General features: G+C 37.9%; 1 protein-coding gene across 1 annotated transcript in view; it reads right to left on the bottom strand.

Annotated features, from left to right (window-relative positions):
* The window catches only part of LOC129443418 (NACHT, LRR and PYD domains-containing protein 1 homolog), a 32,491-nt gene extending 15,868 nt beyond the window's left edge, over nt 1-16,623 (bottom strand). The window contains exons 1-11 of the mRNA XM_055203889.2: nt 16,499-16,623; nt 14,796-14,915; nt 12,050-13,682; nt 11,801-11,878; nt 5,781-5,900; nt 5,600-5,698; nt 5,371-5,514; nt 5,132-5,275; nt 4,909-4,983; nt 4,699-4,833; nt 4,463-4,612 (exon numbers count right to left, since the gene is read on the bottom strand). Of these exons, the coding sequence (XP_055059864.2) occupies nt 4,463-4,612; nt 4,699-4,833; nt 4,909-4,983; nt 5,132-5,275; nt 5,371-5,514; nt 5,600-5,698; nt 5,781-5,900; nt 11,801-11,878; nt 12,050-13,671 (2,567 nt within the window). The 5' untranslated portion in view covers nt 13,672-13,682; nt 14,796-14,915; nt 16,499-16,623. The remainder of the gene's footprint in view (nt 1-4,462; nt 4,613-4,698; nt 4,834-4,908; nt 4,984-5,131; nt 5,276-5,370; nt 5,515-5,599; nt 5,699-5,780; nt 5,901-11,800; nt 11,879-12,049; nt 13,683-14,795; nt 14,916-16,498) is intronic.
* Between the last annotated feature and the right edge of the window lie 1,228 nt (nt 16,624-17,851).

Genomic DNA, 17,851 nt, shown 5'->3' with positions numbered 1-17,851 from the left:
AGCTGATAAACAGCCTATTTGAGTTTAAATGCAATTTTCAATAAATGGCATAATCTATACTTTTTGTCTCTTGCTCCTGTTTCTTCTTTTGAGATTTTGAAGAGGTACTTATAGCCTGGTTATGATCCACTAGCGCAAAATGCGAATACTTGTAATGTGTTTCCTGGTCTTAAGATTTTGTTCAGGAGTGTATAAGGTTTGTACTCTAAAAATACTTTATTTGTTACAAACAAGAGATAAAGTTTTACAAGCGTTCTTATCTCACCATATCCACAGGTACAGAGTCATTATATAGGCTACAATAAATTCGTGGGGTTGCATTTAAAAAAAAACATTTAAAAATAGATGCATTTGTTTAAAGCAAAGCATTTATTTTACTTAGCTACAGATGAAGCAGCTCTTTGCGCCTTCTAACGTTCTTATAATCGGTCATCATTTATGTCCAAGAGACTCAATAATAATCTTTTACATTTTAATCATTTAATATTTCATATTAAAACGCGTTTTTGTGCTGCTTCGCATCCATGTATGCAAACCCGCGTTGTCATCCCGTTAAAGGGATAGTTCGGCCAAAAACGATATTAAACCCATGATTTACTCACCCCCAAGCTGTCCGAGTTGCATATGTCCATCGTTTTTCAGACAAACACATTTTCGTATATTTTAGAAAATATTTTATATATTTCTGTTCTTAAATGTTATGTTACGGGGTCCAGAAATAGTCCACGACCTTCAAGTCCAAAAAAGTGCGTCCATCCTTCACAAATTAAATCCAAACGGCTCCAGGATGATAAACAAAGGTCTTCTGTGGGTAATCAGTGCGGTGTTTTTGTAGAAATATCCATATTTAAAATGTTATTAACTTTATAAACTAGCTTCCGGTAGCGCCGCCATCTTAGACTCAGGAGAGAGGATTAGCGTAGTGTACGCACTTTTCTTAGTGACGTATGACAAATTCGGAGGGCGGGGGCACCGAGCAGCAGCAGAGAAACTCTGTACGCTGCGTAAGCTCTCATCCTGAATGCGCATCACTCCAAAATGGCGGCGCTACCGGAAGCCAGCCTACAAAGTCAACAACATTCCAAATATGGATATCTCTACAAAAACACCGCACGGATTACCCACAGAAGACCTTTGTTTATCATCCTGGAGCCGTGTGGATGTAATTTGTGTAGGATGGACGCACTTTTTTGGGCTTGTAGGTCGGGGCCTATTGCTGGACCCCGCAACACAACACCCAATGAACAGAAATATCCAAAATACCCTCCAAAATATCCGAAAATGTGTCCGTCTGAAAAACGATGGACACATGCAACTCGGACAGCCCGGGGGCGAGCAAACCATGGGTTCAATATCGTCTTTGGCCGAACTATCCCTTTAATACTGCGCATATTATCAACGCGATTTTTACTCTAGCAAAAGACACTCGCGTCGCGCATTGCCCCGGTTGTATAATAAAGTCTAAAGTCTCGCATGAGCTAGGGGACGAATGCCCAGGGAGTTCAGAATTTCTGTGTGGGCATGCATCAGCCAAAGGTGTGTGAGTCTTTTCTGGGTCATGGTGCTGCGTACCCATGTCTTCAAAAGACGCAAGGTGGAGAAAGTGCGCTCGGATGAGGCCACGGAGATGGGTAGGCACAGACAGTAATGAAATTAAAATCCAAAATACACTTAATAACCTACGTGTGTAAAAAATAATTTCCCAAAATATTCCTAAGTAATATTTAATTGTGCAAAATATTTTTACTTAAAAAAAATCTTCCTCTCTCGCCAACAGGGGGTGCTGGGGGTGCTGCAGCACCCCCTGTTGGCGAGAGGGAGATTTTTTCCGCGGCCATGTGGTTACCTGTGCTGTGCAGTTGCATATGGAGTGTTTTATGGACCGCTGCATTTAAAAATGTCTTTTCAAAGCGAGATCTCAGTGTATCATTGATGGTATAAAGTTAAGCCCCCTCAACAATTTCACATGCCCCCTTAGTCATTTCATCCTGCAGCCGGGCCTGATTTACTGGCAAGAGTTTGTTCAAAGTTAAAAAATGTAAATATTAACACGTCTTTATCTTTACAGAATAAAACTATACAATAACAGTCTCATGCAAAGCATTCTGGGAACCAAAAATCATCATCAACCTTTTTCTGTTTTTTGCTTCAGATTTTGTTTACCAGAATGTTGATGCAGTTTTTTTAGTTTTACTCTGTAAAGACAAAGACTTGTAAATGTTTAATGTTCATTTAACTTTGAACAAAACATTGCCAGTAAATAACATAAATTTAAATCTATGGTAAGTTGGCAGCTGCAATTTCTACAGATTTTTTTTACAGTGTGGGAGTGTTAAGATCTTTACATCAAAATACAATATACTGAATAAGTATGTGATTGTTACATCTCTGATGAAATGACACATGGCTAATGGCAGCCATTTTGTTAAAATATTAGTTTTTTTCTGTAAATTGTCATTCGTGTTACAATCATTGGTGTTACCAGTGCTTTAAGTGGCCCAAAAGAAGTGCCGGTACTCTATATTTTTTTTATTTGTTTTTTTTGGCTGACTGGACTTCTATATTGAAGGGGTTTTATATTCAGCAGTCAACAGACGACCTTGTAAAAAATAATAAATCCTTATATAAGTTTGTGGATTTGCTTGAGCTAGAAATAGCTTTTGAACATACATAAAATGTGCAAAAGGTAGATATGTAAGTCAAATTTTCAGCATGGTCAAATGCTAAAACTAGTTGTTCAGATAGAAAGAGCTTAAAAACAAAAACTTTAAAATGACACCAAGACCATGTCTATGGGTTCAAGAATAACAAAATACTGGCCATTTGAAACTAGAAAGTCATCGCTTTATTTTTTCCCATTGTTTTCCATTTTGCGGGTGGTAAAACTACTGTGCGCGTCGTTCAAATTCATCGAAATTTCGTTCACTTGTAGTTTAGCAATTAAACTAAATGTCTATTACAATTTCAAGAATGTTTTTACTTTGCACATCGCCTGAGGAAATCCGAAGTTGCGTCGAGGGGAACCAAACTGACAGCCGCGACAGCGGAGATTAACACGTACAGTACCTACAGAAGGGTATTAGAGAAAGCTTGCGTCTGACCTGCAGTGATATCATTCTGGCTTGGTGGGATGTCAGCCAGCGAGTCCTCTGATTCTGACATTGTTCTTTTACTAATCAGAGTCTAAAGCCAGAAGGGTATATTAAGCGTTCATTGTATTTTCATTTTAACCGAGCAGCTATGGTTGCGCGTTTCACACACAAACACACACCTCTCCACACCACGTTGAGGCTGACTGACAGCAAAGGCGACGCATGCACTTTTAACTTGTAAACTCAAGGGTGTATGGGTAATCTAGTCTCTGCTCTCGGTGGGACGAATTAGTAAGTGTACATTGTGAAGAGCGCTCTGAAAAGCGTCAGCGCAGCCAAGGGATCAAAACCTCTGATTTAAACAAATTTGCAAATGAGCGTTCCGGTACGCTAAAAGCACGTTCTGGGCTCACGGAGGGGTGGTGGTACGCTCAAGAGCTATATTTAGAAGTGGCGGTACTGAGTACCGGCGTGTTCCGGCCCACTTAAAGCACTGGGTGTTACCGTCATTAGTGTTACTTCTCTAATGAGTACTTCCTAAGCACTATTCCTTTAACATTGTTGTTACATTGTGTCATTGGTGTTACATTGTGTCATTGGTGTTAAACCAAGTTTTGGTGTTATGAATGTATTTTCTTGTACTTTCTAGTAATATTTTGTTGTTGATATGGGATTTAAGACATTAGTCCCGTTCACACATACAGTCTTTACTGGTAATTTACTGGTAAATTGCAGTTAACAGATCATGTGTGAACAGAACCTTTCCGGTAAATCAGTGCTCCCAATTTACCAGTAAGACAGGTTGTAAGATTACCAGTAATTTACCGGTAAGCGCTATGTGTGAACGAAAATTATAAGATTACCGGCATTTAGAACGGACGACGTCAGACCGTGCTGACAGCTTCGGGCCAATCATAGCGTTTTAATACAGATGACGCGTTTACCCCCGCACTGTTTACTGACGTTTCCACACACATGCTGCTTGAAAGTTGAGCACACCTGAAGTTTACGTCCACATTTCTTCACCAAAGTTTTTTAAAACAGCTTACCGCCAAATTGCCGACGTCCTTAGCACGCCCTCTGTGAAGCCACAATGTTGTTTAAATCACAGGTAACACCAATGACAAATAAATGACTCATGGATTCTTTATTAAAATGTATTAAAAGGTTAAAAATAGATTAAGCTCCCCGTTTTGCGGATTAATAGATTTGACAAGTTAATTAATGCTATTAAAGAAGTTTTAGGTATGTTAAAAGAAGTTCATTTAAGCAAATTTACATCACCCGAATTCCACCTTTTCTGTAGAATGACCCATATACAAAATGCATACATGTAAATAAATGTAGCCTAATTTAAGTCTCAGGCTTACCAGATTTCTTGGAGACTGGTACAGGTTTGGATGAGGGAGAGAATCCAGATGGCCCAGCATTTATTCATGTTAAATATCATCAGCTCCAACCTTTTCAAACCACTTACAGAGCGCAAGAAAGCAAACAAAGCATCCACATCTTCAGAAGAACTGCCCGGAAACAAATAAAAACACATAAAAATGACAAAACTGACCAAACCTGGGAATTTAATGCAATACTGGACATGCTCAATTACTCTGATTGGTATTGAGAAACTTTGTGAAATCTCTGGAAGAAGACTCTCCAGTTTGAGCTGCTTAACGTCGAGTGTGGACAAGTGAGACAGATTCTTGAGAGAGCCTCCATCTTCCATCTGAGCCTTACAGCCAGACTAAAAACATGCAAAAAAAAAAACATTACCAAATGCCCAGTGTGTGTGAGTTTGTGTGTGTGTAAAGTTATGTACCTGATATCTTGATCACAAACTAAAAAACTGAGTGATGAGAAAAGACTGTTACGACTGCCTCTCTGTTCTTCAATACTGGCAAACAGAAAACACCAAGAATGCAAAATATCAAAACTACATCCACACAAACGTCATTAATGGAAACATTCAATTGTGTCATTCTCCATTAAAGCAATGTCAACCATCTGTTCTTCATTCTTTTTTTAATAATATAAATAAAAACCTGAGCTGCTGCAGACTTGTGCAAGTCTGGATGATGGAAATGATCCCTCTAGCCCATGTCTCTGTCAGACTGACCACCTTCACATCCAGCGTCTTCAGACCCACAAAGTGAAGCCATGACAGGAGTGAACTGACGTCTGGAGAACTGCAAAAGACATTATATAAGGCTGCTACATGCAATATCTGAATAGCTGGTGTCATACCAATAGCATAATAAGATATGTGGACAAATATTCTTACTCCTCTGCTAGATTTTCTGCCTTGCAGAGTCTCTGTAAGAAGACTGTCCAGTCATTTCTGGATATCTCTGAGTGAGGACACGTAAGAGTGATTTTTAAGAGCGAGGAACATGGTGGATTCATCTTCGAGAGGCTCACATGTAACCTGAAACAGCCATAAATACAAACATTTCCTAAAAATACTGCACAGTTATTAGGTTATCTAAACAATGCTCATTGTGTAGTTTCACCTGTCGTTCCAGCCGGCCGATCTTATGATTTCAGCACATATTTCAGTTTGCCTTTCGGACATCATGGCATGGATGAAGGAGCGACACCTAAAACTTAACCTAGCAAAGACAGAACTCCTCATCCTCCATCCCAGCTCAATTCACCACTTCATGGATGTAAGTTTAATGAGACATTTCTTACAGAAAATCTCTCTCTGTGACTGCCAGGTCAAGTGGCCATCTGTTATGTACCAGTTTGGAGCAGCTATCACTGTATTCATCTCCTCGTTTGCTGCCAATAAATAAAAGACAATTCATCATCCTTTTCATCACACACTTTCATTAATTACATTAAGTAAAATTTAAAGGAGTCATATTATGAATATTTTTTAAATAAAATTATTTTTTAATTGTAATTGTTCTAGCTCACAATACCCCATAGATAATTTATTAATACATCTTAAAATTGCCACTTTGTAGGTGTGAGCAAAAATGTGCAGTTTTTGGATGTGTCCTTTAAAATGCAAATGAGGTGATGAAACGCTAATGCAGGGTTTACACCAAACGCGTTTTGGGCGTCAAAATCGCGTCTACCGCGCCTAGTTTGCAGCTTGAACACTTTTAATGCATTCGCGCGTGTAGAGCGGAGTTGACGCGCGGAAAAAGCAAGCATTTGACGCGCGTCCGAGGCAAAATCCGCTTCTTGTGGGAGGGGCAACTGCTGTGCGAGTGTCTGTTTGCAAGATGACTGATGTTGATTGTGCATTTATCAAGAGAGTTACCAGTTTGTATTGGGTAACCTTACTATAGGGGGAAAATAAACGGCGCGGGTCGATAAACGTAACCTAACTCAAAAGTAAAGTGTGTATTACAACTTACCAGGTTGCCCAAAGTCCTTACTGACACTCTTCAAAGCGAGGTCCTTTTTATTCCTGTATCCTATAGAAATAAGAACTTGTATCATACAGCTCCGAGTGACTGCTTGAATGAGTGACTCTGGGCGGGGCTGCCACCACAGCAGCAGGCAGGCTCCTGATTGGTTAACGCAGCGCGAAATTCCGCCAAAGTTCAAATTTCAACTCGGGCGTCAGCCGCAAATTCGCGTGAACCGCAAAATGCACAAAAGCACCATTCGCGCGTACTGCGCACAACGCTCAATTTGCGCCTTTCGCGCGAGCCTCACGCGCGAATGAGGCGGAAACGCGTCTTCCGCTCCGCGCCGAACGCCTATTCCGCGCCGCGGGACCTCCTGACGCGCGTCAACGCGTCTCCACATTGACTTAACATTGAAATCACTTGCGCTTCACGCCTCTAGCGCGGTTGGTGTAAATGCACCATTACACTGATCACAATGATGGTGGTTTGTTGAAATTGAAACTCAATTGTGTCAATTATCTTTCCTCTCTCTTTTTCTCTCTGCACTTAATGGCAGTGCCGTGGTTGGATAGTGCAGATTAAGGGGGCAGTATTATTGTAATCGGACTTGCAACCTACGTCACAAAACAGGCGAAATCTGAACGACCTAATTTTTCACATGCTTGCAGAGAATGGTTTACCAAAACTAAGTTACTGGGTTGTTCTTTTTCACATTTTCTAGGTTGGTAGAAGGACCCAATTATAAACATGGAAAACGTAAGATTTTAATGCTATGAAAATTTTAAAGCACTCTGACAAGTGAACAGACAAATGCGCTAAATTGGAGAAAATGTGAGAAGGGCCGATATCATTGGTTTTAAAGGTCCCGCCAGGCGATATATTTTCTTTAACAGAATTCCCCGATTCAAAGCCTACTACAGTAAACGTCCGGTTTGGACAACAGCCCTCTACTTCCCGGTTGAATGACATCAAAGCAAGACTACGTTTACACGTAGGCGGGTATTTTCATAAACAGACATTTCAACCTTTCCGGCTTTAAAAGCCCACGTAAGCCAATCAGAATCCTGAAAACAGCAACTAATCACTTCCTGTTCCTCTTTTGAACAAGGTCGCACTTTTGGCGTAGGTGCGAGCTGTGGTGCATACTGTGAAGTTGGCTGCCTAAACATCCATTTGTCTCAGTTTACATGCAACCGTGCAACTGAAGATTTTCAAAATCTCCACTCTGGACGTTTTTAGAAAGAATCGGTTTCAGAGGCGATTTTCCTGTTTGCGTGTAAACGAAGGGTGCAAACGAAGGGAAATGTCTCAGTTTTTTAAAAAAAAAACATGTACGTGTAAACAGGGCCCAAGTTTTCGACTAAACTCCGCTCACAGGAATACGTCAGTCACCAGCTTTAGCTCAAATGGCTCTGCTAAGCTAAGCTGCTGTCGAACACACTAAACAACACACTAAACAAACTACACAATCAGAACTCAATACGTATTTCTGAATGAGGGACTTCATAAACAAAGGAAGACATCAGCCCGTTTTTAGGACCGTGAAAACTGCGGTATAGAGATAAGTAAATTGTGTGAAAAATATTGCGTTTTTTACTCACAAAACATGAGCACGTGTTATATTACGTACCGTTTTCAACGCCCATGACTCTAGTAAAGATTTTAAAGTGACATAAGATCTCTCAAAAACATGAGACCAAACGTGACTTGAAATAAATAAATGTTGTGATAGTTTTTGCATGACACATAAAAATACATGTACTGTTGCCATAGCTGTACAAGTTGATATTCTTTCTCAAAAATCATCTTTAATGTCATGTTTGTGGGTGTCTTTTTCAGCTATGAAAGCACACAACATCCAGTTACAACTTGCTAAGTATCATTGGCTATTGCAGCTGTCATATTGCAGCTGCTCGATCAAGTATTTATTTATTTTTTTGACAAAAAACGGTTGCAGTAAAACTAATCTGGTCACTCCCCCTTTCGATTCCAGAGGGTGCAAATTGCGCTTAAAACCTTCATGTGTGTTCCCAGCCTTAAACAACAATTTTGACTGTAAAATTTAAGATTAAACACACTATTGCCTGGTTTCACAGACAAGGCTTAGCTAAAGCCAGGACTAGGCCTTAGTTAAAATAAGAAGTTTAAGCATCTTAATTAAACATCCTTTACGAAAAGACATTAATGGTGTGTGTATCCTGAGACAATTCAATGGCACTGGCATATTTTAAGATCTGTCTGTGCAAGTTCTTTTCTGTTGAGACAGCTCAAATATGTGTCTTTTAGGGCTAGCCTTAAGCTTTGTCTGTGTAACCAGGGTCAACAGCAGACAAATATAAATTGTGTCAGTGATATAATTGTGGAATGCCTCGATTTTCTAATATAACTATGCTAAATTTAAATTGTTGCCTTAGGTTGATTTTTTGTTTTGTTGTTTGAGGGTTTAACATTTTGCATGCATTTAAAAAGTTAAAGCAATAGTTCACGCAAAAATGAAAATTAGCCAATATTTTGCTCACCATCAAGCCATCCTGTATATGAATTTCTTCCTTTCAAATGAAGCTGGGGTAAAGAGCCCTTTTTTCCTTTTCATGATTTTACATTTCCTTTGGCGTGTAAGTGTATGTTAATACATGAAGAGTTGCGTTGCAAAACGAGATAAATCCATTTTTTTACATTTTTGTCAAAACATGTTTATTATTATGTTATCATGTTATTCTTTTGTTTTATGGTGCTACTTAGCTGTAATTTTTAAGTTATGAAGGTATAAATCAAAACAAACCAACTGCAGTTGAATTGATATAAATTGGAATGCACAACCAAAAAACGAGATTTCTGAACAATTTAAAAAACGGATTTATCTCGTTTTGCAACAAAACTCTTCACATGTTAAGAATCTGCAAAGTTACAAATCCCAAAGTCTATGATGACCCGAGTTATCATCTCCTTGCCAGGATATTTAATATAACTCTGTGTTTGGTTATAAGAAGAAAGTTACACAGCAAATCCCCAGAGTTAACCCTTAGGGTTGTTGAGGCCATTTTTGGCCATTTTTGTTTTCTTTTGTTTCATTTTTGTCATTCTTTGGCCACAACTTTCTCTGTGTTTCAACAAATGGAATGATTTTTGGTGACAAATCTTATATTGACACATATTTTTGAGAAAATGCTTTGACATTTTTCAAAAAACCAACAATATACCGTGGGCAAATTTACTACCCTTTCGGGTTGTTCGTGTACAGAAAAGCCACTAAATTAAGCGGTTGTAAAAATTTATCAGATGAACATTTTATCCAATTTTTTCCCATAAATCTGTTAATCTCCCTCAGTACTGATCAACACCACCAAATGCTTAAAAAATTTCCATGATTTTAACTCTTTAATTGCCAAGTTCATAAGTGCTGTCACTGATTTGATGACAAAAACACAAACAATTACAGATTTTCAATATAAAAAGTGATTGTGGACTAATTTTTTTAAACCTTTTCCACAATCTTGGGCTTGTCAAAGAAGGTAAAAACATTGGGTTTGATGCATCTCTAGTTTTTGTGCAGCATCAGTTTCTCTCTGTAATTAGTTGTTTGTGGCTTTTTTGCACCATTGACTTCCATTGTGGCTTCCATGTGGCACCCACAGTAAAAATGACTAATTTTACCTCTTATCAAAAGGAAAAACCGCCAACAATAAAGAATGCATGATTATATGGTGTCATGGCTTTGCAATCAAAAAATGTCGTTATGATGGAAGTCAATGGGGGCAAAAACTTTAAATGAGGGAGAAAAACTGATCCTGCACAAAAACCAAAAATGCATCAAAGCCAATGCTTCCACAAATCTCCGGCATGCCCAAGACTGTGAAAAAGGGAAAAAAATCCAGTCCACAATCACGTTTTATATTGAAAATCTGTCAATTTGTGTGTTTTTTTAATCAAATCAGTGACACCACTTATGAACTTGGCAATTAAAGAGTTAAAATCATGGAAATTTTGTAAACACTTGGCAGTTTTGAGATTGATCAACAGATTTATGAAAAAAATATTAAAAAATATTGTACACGAACAACCCAAAAGGGTAGTGAATTTGAACAACCCACAAGGGTTAAATGAACACCGCTGATGTACATATTGTCCCAATCTGACAGTGTGTCAAAAAGTAACTCTGAAGCAGATTTAAAACACAAACACATCCCTTAAACACATAAAGTTATGTAAAAAGGAACTAACAAGCTAAACGCCCAGCTAAAACAAACACTGATCACCATAATGGTGACTTTCATTGAAACCCAACAAACTCTACAAGTAAGATGTAAAATGCAATTTTGGGTTTCAAAAAGAGATGGTGACAGAGAGGATAAAGTAACAGATTGCAGCATTTAACTTCGCTTCAGTGTTACTTTTCAACTCTCTGCAAGATTGGGACAACATGTACAGCCAGAAGTGTTCATGTAACTCTATGGATTTTGCTGTGTATAGACGGTTTCATCGGACGCACGTGATACATGTCAGGATCCGAACCTTACTTCCGGTTTCTTTTTTTTTATGGTCTGACTAGTTGCTAAACTGATCTCTTGAACAAATGCCTCGTCGAAAATAACAAATGTTTGGTTTCCTATAGGTAATCTATGTGTTGTTGTTTTTTTGCTTGTTATATAAATAAACTACGTTTAAAGAACTTTGTTGTTATTTATTCTTAGCGGAGTTTACCGGAAATTACGTGCGTACCGCGAAAGCCGCTTGTTTTTGTTGTTACTGCTGAAACGGTCTATATACACCTAAGATGTCTTGAGGGTGATTTTAATTTTAGGGAAAACTCTTTATTTAAGGTGTTTGACCATCAAAGAGCCAGAGAGCATATGTAAGGAACTGTAGCCCTATACACTGTCAGAAATAAAGTTAAAGAATGGTCTCTAGCTGTCACTGGGACAGTAACCTTCCCAGAAGTCCACCTAAACCAGTGGTTCTCAATTCCAGTCCTCGGCCCCCCTCCCAGAACCTTCCACATGTCTCCACATATAAAAACACCTAACTCAGTTCATCAGCTCGTTAGTGTGTAAATTAAGGAGCCTGATGAGTGAAATCAGGTGTTTCATATAAGGAGACATCTAAAACATTCTGGGAGGGGGGGGCGAGGACTGTCTGGAATTGGGAACCACTGACCTATACAGTTCATATTAGTACCTCGATATGCTACACATTGGTACCAAATATAAACATATCTGTACTTAAATGGTAGGCTACATTTGTAAAGGGTACCAATGACAGCTCAGGGCCATTTTTTGATGGCAGTGTAAGATGAAAGACTTAAAATGGCACACGATTTTAGATATTTAGCTAAAGATGGATTATTGCCTGTGACAAATCAGCATCTTTGATGCACCAATCTCTCGGATCAAATCTTCAACTTCTGACAGGTGATCCACTGTCAACCTTTAAAAGAAAATTAAAATGGTTAAATTACTAGTCTCATAATATTTTTGCATTACTTTAAAGTGGATGAGCAATAATAGTATGGTAACAAGAATCCAAAACACCTATGAGTTTCAACATAAACCTTTCTATCAAGACATACTAACGTGAGACTCTCTCACACATACTAACCTTAGACTCTTACACTTAGAGAGCGCTGGCTGAAGAATCCAGAGTTTATCAGCTGTTAAACAACACTGTGTGAGGTTCAGTTGTGTAATGTGTGGACAGCACTGAAGACAGTACAGCAGCACCCAACAGTCTAGTCTCTTCAGGGAAATACAAGACAAATCCAGAGATTCCCAACTTTCAAGGGCTCTCCTCGTAAACCCCACATCCTGGTACTCATAGAGGCACTGAAGAGCAAATATCTTATCTTCATGTGGACAGTTTTGAAGAAAGGTCAGGACTATGTTCTCTACACAATCTCTTACAGGGTGAGGAACATCCCAGCTGTACTTTGTTAAAAGTGAGCCGCTTACCTCCTTACTACAAAGTCCACAGAGGAACAGGAGAGAAATGGGATTTGACCTTTTATGGTGCAAAATGAAAGACAAGTGGTACTTTCTCAATTTATTTTTGTATGCTTCTTCATAGGGGGACACAACGTTAATCGCAATGAAGAACTCCTGAAAGTTATCGTGCACAAACTTGAAGCTTTGTTTTCTGTTTAAAATTTCTTTGTTGAGAAATGGACAACCGTCAGCATCTAAGCCGGTCTCAGACACGATCCCTGCATCAAACAGGGCTCTCTTCTCTGGTACGCCTTTCCCTGCAAGCTGACCCAATCTCTTCAGCGTGAGGACAGACTGACTCCTGCAATGGTCCTCTAGTACAGCAGATACAAAATGCATGTATATGGATGTAGTTGTCTCCAACTCCTTCATAACTCTTTTACTGTGTATAACATGCTTCTTCAGACAAAAACAGACAATCCAACACAGCAAAGGAACAGAGCAGGCATTAACAAGGGTTTCATTTGACTTCAAACACTCGTACGCTTCCAAGAAGAGTTGTTCATCGTGAAAGCACTTCCTGAAGTACTCCTCAATCCCCATCATAGAGAAGCCCATTATCTCAGTGAAACGCTGTCTTCCTTTGAGAAGGTTGTTTGCTGTAACTGCAGATCTGGTGGTGACCAGAAGATACGATTCTGGCAGCAAGCATCCCATCAAGAGCTTCCTAAAAGAAGCATCAATAGTTGAGGTATTTGATACTTTGTATGTGACACTAGTTTGTGCAGGTATCTGACTGTGAAGAGAAAATATCTCATCCTCAAAATCATCAATAAGAAAGAGGACTTTTCCTGAAGATTCCAGTATATGTGTGACCTCCTGTGATGCTAAACTGCAACTCTCGCTCAAGAGCTCAGTTAAGTTCATACATTTCAGCATTTCAAATTTCAGAAGGAAAACGACTTCAAAGTATTCACAGAAAAGTCTTTCAGAGGCCCAGTCGAACATGATCTTTTGTAACATGAAGGATTTGCCGCTTCCAGAGTCTCCACTGAGAATCACAGTTCTTGGTATGTTCCCATCACGGTCAGGACTGAACAGTTGGTCGAGTCGGATGATTTGATTGTTGTCATTTGAAAACAACTGAGTTTGAACATGTTGACTGTGCTGGTGCTCTTTTCGCCTCTGATAGATCACTGGTTCAATATAACAAGCGTCCAGGTGCACACGTTCATCTGAGGGAAGGTTACACGTGAACTCACATAGTTTACTGACTGATGTCTTGTACTGCTGAATCATGCTGCTCTTGTCTATAGGAAAACACACAGAAAAACAACAATACGCTGAAGGAGACAGCTGGGTTTAATTACTCAAAAGATCTTATAAAAAAAAAATTAAAAAATTACTAAAGCAGCAAAACAGAATCAGAGTATGAATCTCAAAAACGGTGACAAAGAAAATAATAAAGTCAAAAAAGTTTTTTTTAAGTTAAAGGCGGAGTCCACGATGTTTGAAAAACGCGTTCGAAAAGGAGACGGGCCGACTACCAAAACACACTTATAGCCAATCAAATCAAATCAAATGCCGGGTTGCGTATGTGTGGGTCCAGATTCTATTGGGGTAGGGGCGTGTTTGTTTAGGTGATTTCAAATATCAACATTGGCCAAGAACCAAAAAAAAAAAACGTTATCATTAAGAGTTTAGCTTGATACTGTTAAGGATTTAGTAAGAAATGTTTAAGTTCAAATTGAACTCTTTTATTAAAATAATGTTGAGAGAACGTTGGATGGATTTTATGACTCTGTTGTATCATCTGTTGTTATGTATGCCATTACTTGTTGGGGAGGGGGACTGTTGGAAAAGGAAAAGGACAAATTAAATAAGCTCATAAAAAAGGCCGGATCGGTTGTGGGGTGTGTGTTACCCACTTTAGAGGAGATATCTCAGAGTAGAATGTGTGATAAATTGGTTTCTATGATGAGCCAAAAGGACCACCCCCTTTATGGTAAAGCTCAAATGAGTTCCCACAGTGTAAGATTAATCCATTCCCGGTGTGTTAAAGTGAGATTTAGAAAGTCTTTTTTACCTACTTCTATTAGAATGTACAATCAACGGTATATAAGATGAAGAACCCTATGGAATAATGTAGATGTCCAAATAATAATAATGCTCTGCAAATTGATACTTCACAAAAATTGGATGGTGTGTTATGAATGCTATTTCTATGATGTATTATTATGTTTTATTTTCTTAAATGTATTTTTTACTGTTGTGTGAGACTTGCTGCTGTGACATTCTAAATTTCCCTTTGGGATTAATAAAGTAATCAAATCAAATCAAAATTTATTAGAAGTTATCATATTGCATACTATAAAGTTTATTTTATAATCCAATATACAAAAAAAACCCCACAGTAACCTTACCTCTTCTGAGTGTCGTCTTGTCATGTTTCTCTTGATGTTGATAGGCAGATTTTAGTTCACCAAAAGACCTCTGTATTTCTCTAGGAACTATCAAGCGACCACTTCTGGGTATTGCTATTGCTATGTATATTCAGAAGATGCACACAGCAAAAATTAGAGAGATAAAATTGCAGTGTTAAACATTTCTGAGTTGAATTCAACACCTAAAGAGTAAATGTGACATATTTTGAGTAAATTGTTGTTCAGAGTTGGAAATATTTGACAGAGTTAATCATGCCAGTGTTACTGTGCGTTCACACCAGACGTGGAAGAGTTGGCTTTTAATGAAAAGCACGAGGGGAAAAGATTTGCTGAAGTCACAGATTAATGCTCATTGGCCTGGGGATGTCAGCTGATGACTTCTTAATTCTTAAAACTCCACTTCCTGTAGTTGTTATTGACTTGTTATTGACTAGTTATTTTAATTCCTTTAAACTTTTGTATTGATGTTGAATTATTTGTACTGTGAGCTGTTTATATTAAACACATCAGAAAATAATTTGTATTACCACTAGACTTAGATTTCTACATCAGAACATTTACTAAGTAGCCTTTTCTAGTTATAAACATCTTCATGTAAATGCATTTATTTGTATTTCAGTAGCATCTATTTCATCTGCGATAAAATACGCGAATGCAGTCTTTTGACATCTGCTGGCGAATGTGGTTGACTGTACTGAGTGAAGACTGGTGAAGTGTCCGACTTAAAGGGGACATTTCACAAGACTTTTTAAAAATGTACAATAAATCGTTGGTGTCCCCAGAGTACATATGTGAAGTTTTAGCTTAAAATACCTCATACAGTATAGCGTGTTAATTTATTATAGATGTGAGCAAAAATGTGACATTTTGGGTGTGTCCTTTAAAATCCAAATGAGCTGATCTCTGCACTAAATGGCAGTGCCCTGGTTGGATAGTGCAGATTAAGGGGCGGTATTATCCCCTTCTGACATCACAAGGGGGAGCCAAATTTCAATCACCTATTTTTGCACATGCTTGTAGAGAATGGTTTACCAAAAGTTACTGGGTTGATTTTTTCACATTTTCTAGGTTGATAAAAGCACTGCGAACCCAAGTAAAACACTTAAACATGCAAAAAGTCAGATTTTCATAATAGGTCCCCTTTTAAAAAAAGCTCTTTTTTCCCTCCTCTCCTCACTGCAGCCATCTGCTCTCATCTAAATTTCAGGTGAGGTGATCCGCACCTCAAACAATCCCATTAGCTCACAATGCAATGCTGACAGGAGTAAACTTACAGGCTGTGAGTCATAAGCGGGTGGAATTATGATAATGACCGTCATGTCCATGTCAACCGGCCCAGAAAGTAAACTGTTGCATACAACCCGTGTGTTTGTTGTAGGCCAAGAAAAATAGATTTACGTTGGAAACAATAACTCACCTCATTGATTACTTTGGGGTTTGTACATTTTGCATATCGTTAACATGTATAATGCACACTTACACACCAGAGGAAATAGAAAATCGTAAATCGGACAATAATTGCTCTTTATGTTTATATTGAAATCCTTTGTTAAAATAATTTGTTTTGTTTGTAGAGAGAACATTAGATTGATTTATGAGATTTATGAGAATTTATCACATTGCACACTTACAATAATGTTTATTTTATAAGCATATATACAAAAAAACAACAACACCCTTACCTCCGTGTTTCGTCTTATCTTGTTTCTCTTGATGTTGATCAGCAGATTTTAGTTCACCAGAAGACCTCTGTATTTCTTCAGAAGGCTTATAGAGTCCAGGAACTTCTATGCGACAGCTATCGAGTATTACTGTATATTTAGAAGACGCACACAGCAAAAATTAGAGATTAGAAAATAGACATTTCTTAGTTGAATTCAATACCTAAAGAGTAAATTTAACTTTTTTAGAGTAAGTTGTTCTTCAGAGTTGGAGATAACTGGCCATGAGGGGGTCAGAGGCAGTTTTATAACACCTTATTATTAATATCTGCATTAATATTATCATTAATATACCATTATTAATACCATTGTCACTACTATCATTATTAATATTATTACTACTCATCTTCCCTATTACAACTACTTATCATTAATATTTTTGGATGTATTAAGATTACCATTATCCATATTACTATTACTATATTATTATTGCTATTACTACTCCTATTACTTATTATTTATATGATTTATTTTTTTATCTTCTTCCTGATCCTTCACCCTCCACCTAAGTCCGGATGAAATTTGTATTTTTTGTTAATTTGTTTATCATTACTATTATTGCTATCTGTAATTTCATATTAATGTAATTTTTCATTATTATTGTTGTTGTTAATAATATTCCTATTATTATTATTTTTATTATTATTATTATTGCTATTATCACCCTCCTTATCCATGTTGTTTATTTTTTTTACATCTAATTATGTCTGTTGTACTTATGCTCTTTTATTAAAAAATTTTCCGCTCTTAAATCCAATTACATTTACAGTCATACACACACACACACACACACACTCTGGTTTCCATGTTTTGTGGGGACGTTCCATAGACGTAATGCATTTTATACCATACAAACTGTATATTCTGTTCCCCTTACCTACCCCATTCCCTAACCCCAACCATCACAGAAACACTTCACCTACTTCACATTTTCAAGAAACATAATTCTGTTTGATTTATAAGCTTGTTTCCTCATGGGGACATCAAAATGTCCCCACAAGGTCACAAAAACACTGGTATTCCTATCTTTGTGGGGACAATTCGTGATAATTACCAGGTGTACGTGTACGTGTGCACGCACGCACGCACACACGCACACACGCGCACACGCACGCACGCACGTTCTACCTTAATTGTTAAACCTGAAACTCTGAACAGTGTTGAATGTCTAAATCCCTTGTAGTGTTATTTTAAGTGTTATTTATATAATTCTATGTGTTTGGTGGTTTAAGGTTCCAAAAACACATTATTTTTCACATTATGTACATCACTGCAGCCGTCTGCTCTCATCTAAATTTCAGGCAAGGTGAGTCG

This window comes from Misgurnus anguillicaudatus, chromosome 2 (genome assembly GCF_027580225.2).
Source record: "Misgurnus anguillicaudatus chromosome 2, ASM2758022v2, whole genome shotgun sequence".
Taxonomy (NCBI): domain Eukaryota; kingdom Metazoa; phylum Chordata; class Actinopteri; order Cypriniformes; family Cobitidae; genus Misgurnus; species Misgurnus anguillicaudatus.
The sequence above is the reverse complement of the archived record's forward strand: the minus strand, read 5'-3'. Positions and strand labels throughout refer to the sequence as shown.